Below are 18,946 nucleotides of genomic sequence, written 5' to 3'. Positions count from 1 at the left end.
AAAAATTTTGATTTTCAAATACATTTTATAAATATTGATTGGTTTGAATCTACTATTTGAACTTTAAAAATAAAAATTAAATAAATAAGATACAATGAGACATTTGAACCCCCATACATTACATATACATGGGTCCTCGATTTTTATATAGGTTTATTTTGAGATTCTTGTCAGATTAAAACATATGATTCAGATTTTATTCAACTCGGTCAGATATTACAATTGATCTGAGTTCCAAATGTTGTCGCCTTGTCGCTCTTAACAGAAGCGAAGGAAAGAAAGGGAATAGGGTCGATTAATCTTCATTTTTTTAATATAAAGTAAAATGATTTTGAATTAAGAAATTGATCCCTATTTTTTGTATAAATATTTTATATAATTGACTTTTATATATATTTGATCCCTATAGTTCGAAAGTCTGGCTCCACCATGACTCTTAACATATTTAAAGTAATGCCTATTCACTTTAAAATTTGTGAAATCTTTAATTAAATAGTTCAGATTTAATCTGATCATGTTAGATATTTTACATAATTCGAACGCTCCCGGTTAAGGATCCAAATTTCTGACAATCCACTGTAGCAAATATAAGAATAAACTAAACGAATATATATATATATATATATATATATATATATATATATATATATATATATATATATGAGGTTGGCTAAGATCAAAGTGGTAGTTCTTGAGCTTTGGTGCTACCAATTCGTTTTTCAATTTTCAAAGTGGCTTAATAAATAGTAAAAATATTCAGAAAAATGTAAAATTTGGTCTCCAAGCACAATTTAATTTGTAGAACAACTTGAACGGTTTGGATCGACGTTTTGAACTTTGAAAATTGAAAAACAAATTGGTAACAACAAAGCTCAGGAACTACCACTTTGATCTTAGCCAACCTCTATATACATACATATATATATATACATATATGAGTACGGCTAACGCGCTTCCTCTAGCATATGGGCCGAAATGCTTCCGGTAGAAATTTGAAATTTCAAAATCCAAAAAGTCGATCTGAACCGTTCATCTCCTTCTCCATATTAATATCTGCTTGGAGACCAAATTTTACATTTTTCTGAATTTTTTTACTATTTATTAAGCCACTTTGAAAATCGCTGATCCAACGGTAGCTTCTGATTTTTACTGTTTGGCAAGCCACCGTTGGATCAGCAATTTTCAAAGTGGCTTAATAAATAGTAAAAAATTTCAGAAAAATGTAAAATTTGGTCTCCAAGCAGATATTAATATGGAGAAGAAGATGAACGGTTCAGATCGACTTTTTGGATTTTGAAATTTTAAATTTCCACCGGAAGCATTTCGGCCCATATGCTAGAGGAAGCGCGTTAGCCGTACTCATACATATATATATATATACATATATGTATATATATATATATGTATGAGTACGGCTAACGCGCTTCCTCTAGCATATGGGCCGAAATGCTTCCGGTGGAAATTTAAAATTTCAAAATCCAAAAAGTCGATCTGAACCGTTCATCTTCTTCTCCATATTAATATCTGCTTGGAGACCAAATTTTACATTTTTCTGAATTTTTTTTACTATTTATTAAGCCACTTTGAAAATCGCTGATCCAATGGTTTTATTGTTTTGTTAAGCCACCGTTGGATCAGCGATTTTCAAAGTGGCTTAATAAATAGTAAAAAATTTCAGAAAAATGTAAAATTTGGTCTCCAAGCAGATATTAATATGGAGAAGGAGATGAACGGTTCAGATCAACTTTTTGGATTTTGAAATTTCAAATTTTCACCGGAAGCATTTCGGCCCATATGCTAGAGGAAGCGCGTTAGCAGTACTCTACATATATATATACATATATATATATATATACATACATATATACATACATATATATATATACATAGAGAGAGGAGGGATCAAGTTACAACAAGTTTCCACAAGTTACCACAACTATTTTCTACATTTTTTTATGTTCAAATCGTCGATCCAAAGGTTTATAATGTCACTGTATGCAAAAGTTTGTTCTTGGACTCAGGAACAAGAGGTTCGGTTCTTTGTTTTTCAAAGTTCAAATAGTCGATCCAAACTATTAGATATTCAATCTATTGGTCTCCAAGCTAGGGGTGTAAACGGTCGGATAGTGGTCTTACTGTATCCGTATCCGTTATAATTTTTCGGATACAGATACGGATAGTCTCGGATACGGATCGGATATTAAATGTTACGGATACGGATCGGATATCGGACGGATACGGATATTTTTCATAATTAGCTTGTTAGTTACAAAACATATATTATATTATTAAAATATTAGTCACTAATTATGTCATAGTGTTATATTATTCATCAAAATATATATCTATATGCAATTTAATAGATTATTCGTACAATATGCAATTTAATAAATCAATTTAAAAACATATATCACATTTGTTGTGGTTTAAAGTATAAACGGTCGGATACGGATAGTAAAATGCCTTACCGTATCCGTATCCGTTATAATTTTTCGGATACGGATACGGATACGGATAGTCTCGGATACGGATACGGATACGGATAGTCTCGGATACGGATACGGATACGGATCGGATAATTTAAGTACTTTTCCGGATTCGGATTCGGACGAAATCAGATATTATCCGATCCGTTTACACCCCTACTCCAAGCACATTTTAATATAAAATAACAAGTTGATAAGTTCAAATTGACTATTTGAACTTTAAAACTAGAGATATGAGCGCAAATTAAAACACCAATTTTAATTTACAAAGCCTTATCTCTCTCTCTCTATATAGCAATGATAGCTTGACTGCTTGAGTGATTAGATCACAATCTTTCAAAATATAAAAGTAAAATAACAAATTAATATGAACTTAGGTTTATCAAGTGTATTCATTTATTCAAACTTAAAACTGGTATGATCCAAAGTGCATCAAATGCATTTCTTTATTTAAACTTAAAATTTATCGAATCAATTTTAATAATAAATTTTTAATATTTTTTTATCTATTGAATGACCCAGATATTTATGCCTCAAGGTTCTAATAAATTGGATGCGCTTTGTACAAAGAGTTAAGTAATAACAAAAAAAAATGTACATCGTAAATGATTATTTACAGCAAATACACACCCCTGTTTGTTAGATAAAACAAGAAATCCAAGCCGAATTTAATTTTTAATCTACGAGTTGGTCCAGACTCCAGATCATTTGGGCTAGTTTCGGCCCGGTAAAAGATATCCAGCCCAAATTGTATTTCTTAAGAACTTTTAACATCAGTACAATTCAGACCGAGACCCGAATACCCGATATGCTCAGCTTCCATCTCCAGCCGTAAAGCACGCCTCTTCCTCTTCTCTCCCTCTCTCTTTATCTTCCTCTTCACTCCGATTCTTAAAGCAAATCATTCTCTCTCATCGCAAAACCCTAGCTTGCGCTTGGTTCAGGTTCGATTTCTCTCGTAGTTTTAGTGCGCGAAATCTAGGGTTTTGCCTCACTGCTGAAGAGCATGTACGCCGATCAGATCACGACGGGGCGTAAGAGATCCGTCCAGGATCGCGTCGATGGAGAGCCCCCTCGCGATTTAGCTAGGGGTCGATACAACGGTGCAAAAAGGTTGTATCATTACCAATTTTTTAGCTTAATTTTGTTTTTTTGGGCCTAAATACACTTTAGGACGGAATAGACCCGATTTTGACAGTATTTTTCGTAAATTACTGCTTGGATTGGCGATAAAGTTTAACACTTTCTTAAACATAAGCTTTGTGAAACATTCTAACAGTTTTTTTTTTTTACACCAGTTGGTTTGTCAGAGCATTTCATAGAGTAACTAGAGCTTTTTTTGATACTGTGCATGTTTGAATACAATAGTTAATTATCAAATTAATTTTATTGAGTGATATGGCATCAAAACGATTAGGGTTTGGACCAGCGTAAATTTGATTCAGGATTGCTTAATTTCCTGTTTAATATCATAAACAAAATAACCATAAGTAATACTTGATTCCTGACAAAGCTTGTGCTTGTTCACATATGGGTATTGTTTCCATATGAGTTCGTGAAACTAAAAAGTGAATTAATAATTGTAGGTTGAAATTATTACCTATTTTCTCCAATTCTGATGTTACTGTATGTACACATGTTGTAATGCTTTTTATATCATATTTTGTATAATAGAATTGCTTATAATGTCCTAGAAAATATAATTTCTCTGATTAAATTGAGGGATTTTGTACCTGACAAAATACTTTGTTTTTCTACTTTTTAGGCAACGACAAGCGAATGAGAAATGGAAGCATGATCTCTTTCAGGATCAAGAGAAATCTCAGAGTTCAAGTAAATGTTTATATATTTACTTTGTAGTTTTGAATAGCTGAGGAGATGGATCAATCTTCAATTTCCTTGCACAAGATAGGCAAAATGTGGTCCCTAAACTATTTCTATTCTTCAGGGACCAATCCGAACAAAAGTGTTACTGGCAATTATTTTGTTTTACAAAATATTATTGCTGTTGGAATAAACTCAATCACATTAAAAAATTTTGGGTCGTTTTTGATAAATCCATTACACCACAAATATGATAGTCATTGTTGTGATAATTTGGTTAGGTGTTAATTGCCATTATGATAGCCATTGTTATGATAAGCCATTGTTCAATAATTTTTGTGTGTCAGACTGTAGATGAAACTGTATCCAGTGACTTTTAGTTGTCACGTGAAACTCATCCATTTCTCTCTTTATCTTGAATGAAGATATTGGGCCGAGGGACCTTCGATTAAAACTCCAAAAGAAAGAAGAAAAGCAAAAATACGGTGTTAGAGATCTGCGTGAAAAGCTATCAGGTGTTCAATCCCGACTGCAAAAGGCAGAACCTGTACCAGCACCCACAAGGCCCAAGCCTGCATCACAGATTTCCAAGCCTGTGAGATATGACCCGGCTGTTGGTGCCAAACAGGCATTACCCCAGCCTGCTTCTTCTAAAGAAACGTTGAAACAGGTATGAAGCATTATCATCTCTCCCTCCTCCCTCCCTCTGTCTCTCTCTAGTACGTTAATGTGTGTGCTTGTGTGTACATGCATTGTGTGTGTAGGTGTGTTTTTTGATGGAGAGAGATAATTAAAACTTGTACCAAAGAGGCTACCATTATTATTTACAGACATTATTAAATTGTACAGGTGGAGTACTGAAATATTTACTATCATTTTTGTGCTTTATTTAGCTTATTTATTTTTTATTCTATAATCTATTGTTTATATATATGGGATCACTTGACAATCATATATTTGACAATGTTGACAGTACTTACCAAATCCATCCAAAATAAGGTCAAAAATTAAAAAGAAAGTTTGTAGGTGTGTTGTTGGACTATAGCCCTATATGTCAGATGTCACGCTACTTGTGTATTTGGAAAATTTAACTGTTAGATGAACAGCAAAACATCCACAAACGAAATGCACTGTATAGATCATGCCTGAAGTGTGGATTTCAAATTAAATTTTCTCTGAGACTCTTGCCAAGATTGTCGATCCATGGTCCAGTTATCCTATTTTTTAATCTTTTCTTATGTTCTGTTTCGATTATTTATTGCCTACACCTGACAGTATTCGTACAGAGCAATGCTGGCTTTTCTAGTTCATGTACTTGATTATTTTTGTTTCCCAGAGGTTGTTCTATCTTTTAACTTGATGCTTGCTTGCAGCCAGAGACATCATCAGTTGACGGCTTCCTCAAGTCACTTGGTCTTGAGAAATATGCCCTCACTTTTCAAGCAGAGGAGGTATGTCACATTATTCTTTTTAACGTAGCAGTAGTGTCACCTCCTGACCTTAACCTAGAATTTCAATATATCTGGTGCAGTCAGGTTCACAGATTTTTTTTTTTAATTTGTTGCTTTTCTTTCTTTTGATTAATTATGCAGGTAGACATGACAGCTCTTGTACATATGACCGATGGAGATCTTAAAGCACTTGGAGTTCCCATGGTTAGTTTTTACTATTACTGTCTATTTTTAGAAATTACACATGCCACTACCATGGCAACAACTTGTGTATTTGTGCACAATGCACCTCTTTGTGTGTTTGTCTGTTACGGGGCAGCAACATCTTCCATTCAGTTATATGATTAAATTATTTGATTCTCTTGTATGCAGTTTAACAGTTTATGTTAATTTTTGCTCCTTCCTACATGCAAAGAGGTTGTTCATGATTTTTCTCCTGTTTCTTAGGGTCCAAGGAAGAAGATCCTTTTGGCATTGGAATCAAAAGCATAGCACTGCAAATAGCGAGGTTGTATGGTGACAACATCATCAGTTAAATTGGAAAAATTTAGGGGTAGAATCAGATTTAGATTAATGTTTTTGGGTGCATTTTGTTTCCTGGCCAGGCAAGGAGATCAGTATTTTAAACCAATTGACCACTTTACATTGCAAAATTGAGCACATGGACGTATGTAAAATATTATTAATATTAGTATCAGTTTTCTAGACTAGGAGTGAGAGCTATGATCTGTGAAATTCCTCTTCCTTGATGATGTTTTGTTTCCGAGACATTTTAAGCAGATAGTCCTATAGTTGGGCTGTGTATAAGCTGGTGTTTATTTAGTTTTTTTCCGAAGATTAATTTATTTTCTTAGTGCTGTTGTCTTTTGTCTTTCCAATGTAGAGGCTTTCATCATTTAATTTGTTATTGTTGTTGTTGTTGTATGTCCCATAATGCTAAATATTTATAACATAAACTTGGTCAACAACAAGGCAACTTTGTTTTTTCTTGTATTAGATTGCTGAGTCTGCTGAGGTTATCTGTATCTGCTAAGTTCTCTGTAAGCACATATATAATAATATATTTGGAATCACTACCATTTTTTATGTTAATCTGGTGGGTTGTATTTTTATAACACCACCAAACCCCTCAAAAATCTTCTGAGAAAAATTTGACCGAAGGCATTTATCCTGCAAGTTTTCTTTTATTGCTTTTTATTTGGTTACAAAGTTCTCCTGTTCAACTGACAACTTCTGAATTCTTCATAGCAAAATTGATTGGCTGACTCTGCCCCCAAGATTTTAAGATTTTTGAGATAATTTTCGTTTCTGTTTTTAATTCGAAGCTTTGAAGTTTCATTGTTTCTCTTTGTTATATACGCGAATTGTAGCTGAACTAGTATAATTGTATTAGACTGCAATCTTAGTCAGCGCATGTCATTTCAATTTTCCTTTTGAATGAAATTTAATATATTTATTCTGAGACCCAAACTTATTAGTTTTCAACATATAAAAAGTATATGCAAGTTGGAAACTATGAATATTGTTAAAAATTTAATTTTTCTCACAAATTATTGATACAAGAAATTAAAAAAAAAATTGGTAATCAGAGAACAATTATGGAGAAAAAAAATAAGCTGTCTTGCATGAAGATGAATAAGAGAATGTTCGAGAAACAAGATAAGCTCTTATAAATTCGAGGTGGTACTGTATCTGTAATTTTTTTTTTTTTCTGATCTTAATCCAGGAATTTTTAGGTTTTTTATAAGAGGACACAGATCCAACAAGGTTTTGTGCAAGTGGATTATACATTTCAAGAGCAAAATTTGTTTGAATTTCTAGATGAATCCATTAACTTTAATCAACTTTTTTTTAGTTGCAAATTTTGAGTTAACTAGGTCATATTGGAAAAAAAATTTCAAACAACATCATTGACAAGTAGATACAAATATATTAAACAAATATTCATTTTATTTCTCTATCTTTTTAAGTGTCAATTGGTTTTTACTTCTGATATGTTTGACAATACTAAGTTATCATAAATAATTCATACTTGAGGAACCAATCGCATATACACTTGAGAGGATCTAATTGCGCTTCTAGAAGCAAATAATATACATTTGAGAAATATTATAAAAGAGATATATATGGAAATAATTAATGTCTATTAAATGAGTGTATCTTTGATAAATCTTTAAGCTATCCTACTAAAATTTCTATAAGTCACCACTTTCTTTTTCCAAAACCACAAATAATTCTCCTGAGCTCTATATATATATATATATATATATATTATTTATTCTTTTTTGACTAGTTAATGATATGAAATAGAAGATGGATGATGATTGACAGAAAAGAATGAGTTGATAGAAATCATTAGCATGAGCGGTCTAGAAAGCTAATACAAAACGCTCTATATATATATATATATATATATTTCCATGGATCAATTTTCACTTCCTTTTCTCAACCACCAATATTTTTTCACTCTATTCTATTTTCTGTTGTCTTTTGATGGGAATAAGTATGAGGAGCAAATTAAGGTGTTTATATAGATGAATGAAAGGTAATTTGATAATATCACTTCACAATATTATATATGGTCATTTGTTTAGTTATATATATTCGATGTGTTGTTTTATTAAAAAATTGCAGAAATTTTCATTCAATTTTATATTATTGTTAGTTCAAATTCAATAAATAAAGATTTATTAAAAATATACTCATTCAATGGACATTTATGATTTCTATATCTCCTTTGTAATACTTCTCATATATATCATTTGCTTCTAGAAGCACAATAAGATCCTCTCAGATGTATATAATGCATGACTGGTTCCTCAAGTGTGAATTGTTTATGATGACTTAGTATTGTTGAACATATCAGAAATAAAAACTAAATGACACATAAAAATATAGAGGAATAAAATAGATAATCAGCAAATAATAATTCGGATACAAATTAATTTAGAATCGATGATAAATGAATACTACATACAAACTTTCATTTAAAATAAAACACAAATATTTTATAACAAAATAAAAATAAAAAATATTGTTATATTCATAGTCGATGTCAATCATTTAAAAATAATAATTAACTGCATCTATAAAATCTAGAACCTATATTCACATATAAAAATTTGATAATTTGACATTGTATCTGTATTCGTGGATAATTTGCTCTATATCTGCATCTGTTTAACATATTAGGTTTTTAATTTTGACATCCATTTACTATATATTCATATTCTCATTTGTATCCGCTTATTAAAAGATGGATACAAATTTAATATTAGCACGCTCCGCTCCGTTTACACCCCTATGACCATGCATGCATGGCCGGCCCTGGTGCTGGGCAGCCAGGGCGACCGCCCCGGGCCCCAAGATCCAAGGGGCCCAAAAAAAAATTTGCATATATATAAAAAAAAATTGTATATATTAAAAATAAATAAAATATTAAGATTCAAATATTGTATATATAAAGGGCTCAAATTTTGCTATAAATAGGTATGATCTATTGGCATGTCAATAAAAAATCAGACCGGCTAATCGCTTTCATAAGTACTTCAACACCATATTTTTATAAGTTGTTTTTGCATTTTAAAAACGCAAATAGTCAATCCAAATCGTTCAACATGATATTCATATTAAAACGCGCTTGAAGACCAAATTTTACATTTTTTTTGAATTTTTTTACTATTTTTTAAGGCACATAGAAAATCATTATTTTTTATGATTAAGAATCTTCTGAATCAATTGATTTTCTACCTATCTTAAAAACTAGTAAAAAAATTCCAAAAAAAAAATATAAAATTTGGTCTCCAAGCACGTTTTAATATGGATATCACATTGAACGGTTCAAATTGACTGTTTGGACTTTGAAAATACAAAAATGACTTAATAGGCATATGGTGTTGAAGTACTTATGGAAGTGTATTAGCCGGTCTCATAAAAAAATTGAATATATAAAGGGCTCAAAATTTTCTCCCGCCCCGGACCTCAAAATCTTTAGGACCGGCCCTGCATGCATGCCCTGCCTCTTGTAAAATTGTACAACTCACATATATACGCCAATGAATTATCCACTCACTCTTCACAATTTGTTCATTGTATTATCATTTGGCGGTTAGACTACTCACATATACTATACATTGAATTATATACTGATGTTAATTGGTACAATTTTATCAATAATATATATATATATATATAGAGTAATGCTATCCTACTTCACGAATTAAACCGCCTGTTTTAATTCACGTTTCTGACCCTTTGATCTGCTTCAAAAGTAGTGCTGATCAGATCTAAAAACAGCGGAACTGGACGTCTCCTGTTAAGCCCCTTTACATATCCTCATCTAATTATTAGAAATGGAGATCTCCAATTAAACCCCAGGCCTCCCGATCCCTCTCCTTCCCTCTCACGCGAAAAAGAAAAGAGGGCGGTCAGCGCCTCTCTAAACCCTAGACGCGACCTCTCCTTCTCTTTCTCCTGGCGAACTCCTGGCAAAAACCTAAGGCAAGAGAGAACTCCTGGCGAAAACCTCTCTAAACGCTAAAGTCGCTCAGGTTAGTTTTGTTAGATTTATTAGATTTCCTGAAATTTTGTTGAAATTGGTTTGCTGAATTTTGTTGAAATTGGTTGTTCATTAGCACTAGTTGAATTTTGTTGAAATTAGATATTTAACTTTTCTTTCGTTTTCTTTGTGTTAATTTGATAGGCCTTACGGAATGCTGTCATAAAATAAGGAAAAATATATACAAAAAATTCACGATTTCCATAAAAGATATGTTGGCTGGTACAGATATTAACGTACTGGTACTAGTCATCAACTACTTAACTGTGTAGTACTTGGTGTTGAAACATTTGTGTTATTATAACTAGAAGATTTTTTTTCTGTACAGGTCTATTGCACTTCAGTTCTCTCAGAAATTTTGCCGAACACTCAAGTTATTGCCTTAGCCAAATTTCCTGATTACAACAACTCTGGAAAGGTAATTTTATTTCAGTTCTTTTAAAAATAAATAAATCACCAGATTAATATTTTTGTACAGTTTGGCTGTGGGCTGAATTAGCAGAAGTGACGGCTAACTACATAAAGCTACTCGAGCATGAATGTCAAGATCTGGAGAAGTGACGGCTAACTACATTAGCCAAGGAAGACATGCACCGCTATTTTTTTGTGAAGCTGTGAACAAGATCCAAAGCAAAATCTAACTGCTAGTCTTATCACTCTGTTTATAAGCATGTGTTACCATGCCTTATTTTTTTTATAGAGCTTACAATTTTTTGATAATTTTGTTTGCAATATGAAATTTGATTTTTGGTTGATATTTGCTGTTCAGTGTTTATATAGGTGTTTTCGTTATTCTGAAAATTTCTGCTCACGGGAAGGGCTGGGTGAGCCTGTCACACCCTATGCCATATGTTAGAACAAGTTTAGATTAATTTAATAGAAAGTGTTTAACCATCACTAATTACATTAGCAAGCATCAACAGTCATGACAAAACTAATTTATCTATATATAAACCAACTTGACTAAAACAATGTAAATGATTCATACAACATTAAACAATCTAATTCTTCAAATACTTCAACCCATTTTCCACCAAAATCATTTCTGCTTCTGTCGAGCCCGCTTAGGTGCTAATGCAACATTCCTAATTATAGTAGAATGCAAGTCAAAATCAGCTTTATATTTTAAATAGCTGGCGTGAATCCATTTTTCGGCCAAACTAGTAGAGACGCTATCTTGGCTGTCTCTTTTGTGTTCTTCTTTCGTCGGCCTTATCTCATCATACACAACTCAGCTGAGCAGCCCCAACCTTGCTTGTTTCATGTAACAATTCATCAATTGCCAAATGCTACAATAAGTTAACAAAGAAAGCAATTTCAAATTAGCGACACCTTTAGCTGTGTTCCTTGGAAGCTAAAATGAAATAACAAAGGTTCAGAATGTCAAAATTGGCACCTCGCAAGCTAAAATTTCCTCCTGTGCCTCCTTTGAAGCCAATCTTTCTGTTATTAGCGACACATTTAGCTGTGGTCTGCTTGAATTTTGGATTGTCGACCTGAAAGAAAATATATAGAAAATTTCAGTTACAATGGGCAGAAGTATTAATTTTCTCTTCCTATTTCTCAATTTGCATTTCTTTCCTCAATATTTGTCCACTTAATAAAAAAATTAGTAGAATAAAAGAATGAAAATAATCATGACTAAACCTGAGTAATAAGCTTTGGTTTGTCGGTTGTAGAAAAGATTATTTCGTGAATGTTTGTATAATCCACTTCATGCCTACAAGGAAAAAAAAAAGAAATCAATATTCTTCATTTTTTTTTCTTAAAAGAGGGCCAAAAGTAGGGGAGTTCAAATGGTTCAGTACTGAGATTGTTCTGGTATGGGGGGTATAGATGCACCTGCTACTGGTACGAGGTTGGGTGGTACAATTTCTGCTACAGGGGGTGTCGATACAACTGTTACTGGTACAGGAAGAGTGGGTATACCGGCTGGTACAGTTTCTGGTACGAGAGGGCTGGTACGGGGGATGAAAATCTCGGACTGGGAGAGTCGATTTCGGCACGAGAGGAAGCTCCTTACCTGAGCAGAGAGAGCTGCGGAGAGTATAAATGGTGAATTCCTTACTTTAGCGTTTAGAGAGGTTTTCGCCAGGAGTTCTCTCTTTCCTTAGGTTTTTGCCAGGAGTTCGCCAGGAGAAAGAGAAGGAGAGGTCGCGTCTAGGGTTTAGAGAGGCGCTGATCGCCCTCTTTTCTTTTTCGCGTGAGAGGGAAGGAGAGGGATCGGGAGGCCTGGGGTTTAATTGGAGATCTCCATTTCTAATAATTAGATGAGGATATGTAAAGGGGCTTAACAGGAGACGTCCAGTTCCGCTGTTTTTAGATCTGATCAGCACTACTTTTGAAGCAGATCAAAGGGTCAGAAACGTGAATTAAAACAGGCGGTTTAATTCGTGAAGTAGGATAGCATTAATATATATATATATATATATATATATATATATATAGGATTTGGCTAATATGCTATGGGTAGCTAAGAGGCCTCCCGTGCTACGGCTCAATATTCGACTTTTTAAAATTCTAACGGTCGATCCGAACCGTTCATCTTGTTCTCCATATTAATATGTGTTTGGAGACCAAATTTTACATTTTTTGGAAATTTTTTACTATTTTTTTAGATTTATTGAATATCGCTGTTTTTTATGGTCCAGATTTGTCTGAAAAACAGCGATTTTCAATAAATCTAAAAAAATAGTAAAAAATTTTCAAAAAATGTAAAATTTGGTCTCCAAACACATATTAATATGGAGAACAAGATGAACGGTTCGGATCGACCATTAGAATTTTGAAAAGTCGAATATTGAGCCGTAGCACGGGAGGCCTCTTAGCTACCCATAGCACAGTAGCCAAGTCCTATATATATATATATATATAGAGTACGGCTAACGCGTTTCCTCTAGCATATGGGCCGAAATGCTTTCGGTGGAAATTTGAAATTTCAAAATCCAAAAAGTCGATCTGAACCGTTCATCTTCTTTTCCATATTAATATCTGCTTGGAGACCAAATTTTACATTTTTCTGAATTTTTTTACTATTTATTAAGCCACTTTGAAAATCGCTGATCCAACGGTAGCTTCTGATTTTTACTGTTTGGCAAGCCACCGTTGGATTAGCAATTTTCAAAGTGGCTTAATAAATAGTAAAAAATTTCAGAAAAATGTAAAATTTGGTCTCCAAGCAGATATTAATATGGAGAAGAAGATGAACGGTTCAGATTGACTTTTTGGATTTTGAAATTTTAAATTTTCACCGGAAGCATTTCGGCCCATATGCTAGAGGAAGCGCGTTAGCCGTACTCATATATATATATATTAGAATTTCCGCTTTTTCAACAGACATTAATGCTTTCCATGCATATTTTCTTTAATAAGAATGAAGATAAAATTAACCAAAAGATAGTTTTAACATTTCTCATATGTATATTATTTGATTTTTTTTTAAGCACAATAAGATCCTCTCAAGTGTATATGATGATTGGTCCCTAAAGTGTGAGTTGTATGACAATGTAGTAGAGGTTAACCTATTAAAAAAAAAAAAAAAAAACTGAACAAAATAATATTAAAATGAGAAAGAAGAATACTCAAAATCAACTGCTTAGCTTATAGAAACTAATTCAATTTTATTGAATTGTAGTACCCTTTGATTTTAACAAAAAAAAATTTTTACTCAAAATTAGTTTTTAAGACTGTTTATACGGATAATTTTCATCATCTTTTTTTCTTTTCATATTTTTATACACTGTATTTGTTTTTATTGGTTGCTTGATTTTTGAAGAGGGAGTCGTAAACAATAAAAAATAGCATTTAATTATTTAATTTTTGCTTATTTTGTATACAAATATTTTGGAAATGTCTTTTGTTAGCCCATGCGGATGAATTTAATTGTAACTTTTCTTCATCTATCAATTTGGATCCTACTTTGTATCGTAATTTGTAACTTATATTAGGTAATAATTATTCAATATGATGATTATTATTAGGTAATCACGTTTTGAAGGAAACAAATTTCAAATATTGAAAACCACCTTTTCAAATTTTTAAGCAAAAGCATTTTAAATTCATGTTGTAGTGCATGCTAGAGAATATTTATTGATAAAAGCATGCTAGAGAATTTTAAGATAGGAAATTTGAAATTAGAAACAATTTAAACTTCTCTTATTTTTGTTATTTTTTTAATCTTTTAATTTAGTCCGTGAAAATGTATTAGCAAAGTTGGAGTTATAAATTGTAATTTTTTAAAATACCCAACACAATACAACAAAAGAAAATAACTAAGAGTTTGAAATTTGATATTAACCAAAAATTCAAGTCCGAAATTCGGTACAATGAATTAAAGTAGATACAAAAAAACATTAATATCCGTTTTATAATCATATGTTTGAAAATCTTTATTCATTAAATTAATTTGTGTTAATATTAATATTTAAATTCAATGCATCCGTATAAAAAGATAGTTGGAAATATTTTAGAGTAAAAGAAATATTGGTGTTTGAGGAAATTAAAAAAATGACCATTGATGAATTTTTTTTGCATGTATGAATGGTTTACATAAACTAATAACTCCACCATTTTCAATATGCTGGATCATACTTCAATGACAATTTTTATAATTTTTGGTTTGATTGTGTTTCCATGACAATATATAGTGACATCAGTTGAAAATAACAGAGATGTCACCACAAAAACAGCCGGGTTTTCGCGAGGATAACAAATGATAAGTGGTGAACAAAGGCCTAGGTAAGCTTATACGTATATTGATACGATATACCTTACTTTTGAAGCACTTATATAATTATATATCTTCCTCAGATCAATAACATTAATTCTGAAGCCAATACATATATTTTTCAACCTTGAAATTTTTGTATTTGACAAATAATTGTTAGCGTATTTCATATTAGTCACTAATCTAAAGGGTTTTTTTTTTTTTCTTTTCTTAAAGTTATGTCAATTCCGGCAACCAGCATCTAGTATTATTAAAAGTCTTTTGCAATATATATATATATATATATATATATAGAGAGAGAGAGAGAGAGAGAGATCACATCTGATTTTACTATTTGGTTAAGTCACCGTTGGATCAGCGATTTTCAAAGTGGCTTAATAAATAGTAAAAAAAAAAAATCCAAAAAATATAAAATTTGGCCTCCTAGCACATTTTAATATGGAGATCACATCTAACGGTTCGGATCGATCATTTGGACTTTAAAAATTGAAAAATGACTTGGTTGCACGGGAGGTGTGGTGCAAACGTTTTGATATAAGCCCCTCTCTCTCTATATATATATACATAAAAAAAAAAAATCATCATATGTACTTCAGTACTTATACTGCAGTTATATTCTTAAAAATATATAGTTAAGTTGCTGATTACCTTGCCTATTGTTTAATTTCAAACAATGAAACAAACCATATGCAATCATGCATGAAACCTGACAAATTATTGTCCTTTTAAGTTTTGTAACCGACATGATTAGAGGACTCCTTTCGATAGTACTACAAAAGTGGATTTAATATAATGTGTGCTATCCAGTTGGATTATATTGCGAGTTCGATTTATCATATGGCGTGTCATTTAATAAAATGAAAATAATTTGTCAGGTTAATTTGTCATATGGTTTGATTGTGTTTCCTCGATCTGTCATATGGTTTGATTGTGTTTCCTCGATTTGTCATATGGTTTGATTGTGTTTCCTCGATCGAATGATGATATATATGTATATAAATATTTCTGAGTGAGCTATATATGATATGATATTGTCTATAGCGCAGATTAATCCATACCATGCCACGAATTAATATATATTTTTTTCAAACTTCAAATAATTGATATGATCAACTTTTTAATGTAATTTTCATATAAAAATACACTTGTAGATTAAACTTTATATATTTTAGAATTAATTTATTATTATTTTAAATAGGTAAGAAATCACTATTAATTTTTGAATGGTCTAAGATCTTTAGATCAAGTGATTTTCTACCAAACTACAAAAATAGTATAAAAACTATAAAAAATATAAAATTTGATCTACATGTGCATTTTCATATATATGAAACGCCTTTAATTTCCTCTCTTTGCTAAAAACGGAAATTTTAATAGTATATGAAGATTATGTTGAACGGTTCAGATTAATTGTTTGAACTTGAAAAATAACAGTACGGAGCAATATGTGATATGTATAGTACAATAATTAACCTGTCTCAATATTTTTTAATTCAAAAGTGATGTGCATTTTACAGTCACATGTATTAATGATGCTTTTTTTGTTTTTAGTAAATTACGAGATTTGCAAATCCTAAAAGGCATAAAATCATGATGGCTTTAAAATAAAATATGCATATCTTCAATTGGGCTCTAGGAAGGTGGCTTAAATATTGTCATTATGCATAAAATGAAAATTTTGGATGATTAATTAATTGGATAATTTAGTTAGCTATAGCTAGCTTATTCCCGTACGTGATATAATGAAAATTTGTATGCACAACAACAAAGTAGGCACTTTTCGTGAGAAAAAAAGCGCATTTATGACGGTACTCCGTCGCGAATAGAAAAAAACATATTTATGACGGTATTCCGTCGCGAAAAGTGATTTTTTATCCTCGCAAAAAGTACCAGTCTTTTGTAGTGATGGTTCATCTTACAACAAATGGCTTCTATTTTGTTAGTCACTAAATTATTTAGAAATACAATAACTAAGTAATTAATCAATCAATTCTTATAAAAAGTTACCAATTAGATGTGATGAATCTCGTTAGAATTATTAGAAATTTTTTTTGAGGAGATGCATCAGTCACTATGTGCATGGTACTTGGTTAAACAATCAATTTGAAATGACAAGAGTAATGATGTGAAAGGAAAACTCAGTATAATAATACAATTTTTATTTTTAGAAATTAAACAGACGAGACATATTATTTTTCTTTTTTCTTTTTTAAATGAAAGGTGGAGGTCTAGCCTATCAGCTTCCTTCAAATTCTTATTATATTATAAATGATTTTCTCACTTTGTGGGTTTCGAATCCATGACCTCTTACATGAGAGTCATGTGCCTTTGCCACTAGATCAAATGCTGGTTCTCATTTTTCTTATTAATAAATGGATTTGGTCTCCCTGAGAAGAGAGAGGCCAATGGAACTGAATCAACAGATTCCTATAATATACCATAATGATTACACAATGTGAAAAATCAATATTCGGTGCCATTAGTCTCTTCCTAATGGGGATTTGGGTGGAAGAGAAAATGAGAGAGAAGGCATGCTGATTTTTTTAAACCTCTAATGGAAATAGTAATTTTTTTTTTTTATTGCAAACATACATTGCAAATTTGCAATACATAATTTTTGTATTTTTGATTTGGTCCCTAAAAATACCTTAATAAGACCAAATCATTATGAAATCCAAAAAGAGAAATCTCATCTTGTTTCCAATATTTTTTTTTCAAAAAATAAAAATTAAACCATGACAATACCTTTGCCGTGTGTTATCCTCTGCAAAATGTACAGTAATTAATGTACCAGAAAAAAGAAAAAAAAAAGCCAGGCTACTGAATTCAAGTACAGTAGGTCGAGTTAAGGCGCAGAGGTACCTCTCATAGCATCATAGGTACGTAAATTAATAGGTTACTGTTACTCGGTAGAGCAAATATACGATCAAAATCAATTCACCAGTACCAGTACAAAATTGTACAATGGAAGAAGTTAAGCTGCCTTTGATGGTTACTGTGCATCGGACGGCTAAAATCAATAAACCAGTCCTTTTGTACGACCGTGATGTCTTTTCAGCTTATTCCTTCGTCGTGTTTAGCACATAATAACCTTGGAAATTTACAATAAAGAGGTACACAATTTCATGTGCATCCGTGCAAATTATTAAACAGTTGTATATCAAAGTCAGTCATGTCAACAAATTTACTAAACCGTGAAATATCAGCGCACCAGGTAGTCAAAGTATACAGTAAAAAGATAATTTATTCTATAAGAAAAAAAAAAAAAAAACAGAATTAGCACTTGAGATTGGAGAATCTAGATTAATAAAATGGAAAAAATAAGAAAAGAGATTTTGAAAGATACACTGTTGAAACAAAATCGTTTGAATAAGTTCGGCTAAAACATCAATGCCAAAATTTAATGTCTGATCTTTATTATTTTCAACATATCATTCAATTGCATATATATGACTGTAGAAGTTTTCAACATTTGTGCATGTTTTCTGATTTGAATTTTTTTTATTTTGAATAATAATATCATACATAATGAACAAGACATTAAAAAGGTTGTGTTTGAAGTTCAATATCAGTAGTGAAAGTGGGCTAAAAGAAAAAACTGGGAGAATTTTAAGTATCTTCTTCAAAAAATTTAATATTACGTATTTTTTCCTCCAAAATCGATAATAATTACATATTTATTCTTTAAAATTGTAAAAACTCACATATTTGTTCAATCCATCATATTTAACATTAACTTTATATAAATTCCATTTTATCGTTCTTCTTCTCTAATGAAGCACTTCTGTCAATTTATCGTCAGTTGTGAAAAAAGCTAGTCTCCTCGCTTCTCTTGCCTGGATTGCAAGGCAAGCAACAGGCAGTGCTGTTTTTGGGGTCGAATGAAGGATGACATGTCATC

At 31.6% G+C, this 18,946-nt stretch overlaps 1 protein-coding gene and 1 long non-coding RNA gene across 2 annotated transcripts; one reads left to right on the top strand and one right to left on the bottom strand.

The window, feature by feature from the left end:
• The first annotated feature begins 3,268 nt into the window (after positions 1-3,268).
• Positions 3,269-6,619, top strand: LOC144564286 (uncharacterized). The gene is made up of 6 exons (XM_078313873.1): positions 3,269-3,599; positions 4,252-4,319; positions 4,736-4,980; positions 5,684-5,761; positions 5,903-5,965; positions 6,209-6,619. The coding sequence occupies exons 1-6, from the start codon at positions 3,493-3,495 to the stop codon at positions 6,251-6,253; spliced, it is 606 nt and encodes a 201-aa protein (XP_078169999.1). The 5' UTR covers positions 3,269-3,492; the 3' UTR covers positions 6,254-6,619.
• Positions 6,620-11,169: 4,550 nt separating this feature from the next.
• On the bottom strand, positions 11,170-12,567 carry LOC144564745 (uncharacterized). The gene is made up of 4 exons (XR_013514731.1): positions 12,343-12,567; positions 11,967-12,039; positions 11,716-11,815; positions 11,170-11,608 (listed from the first exon to the last, which is right to left on the bottom strand). It is a non-coding gene; the product is annotated as an uncharacterized LOC144564745 (long non-coding RNA).
• Between the last annotated feature and the right edge of the window lie 6,379 nt (positions 12,568-18,946).

This window comes from Carex rostrata, chromosome 13, assembly GCF_964058835.1.
Source record: "Carex rostrata chromosome 13, lpCarRost1.2, whole genome shotgun sequence".
Taxonomy (NCBI): domain Eukaryota; kingdom Viridiplantae; phylum Streptophyta; class Magnoliopsida; order Poales; family Cyperaceae; genus Carex; species Carex rostrata.
The sequence above is the reverse complement of the archived record's forward strand: the minus strand, read 5'-3'. Positions and strand labels throughout refer to the sequence as shown.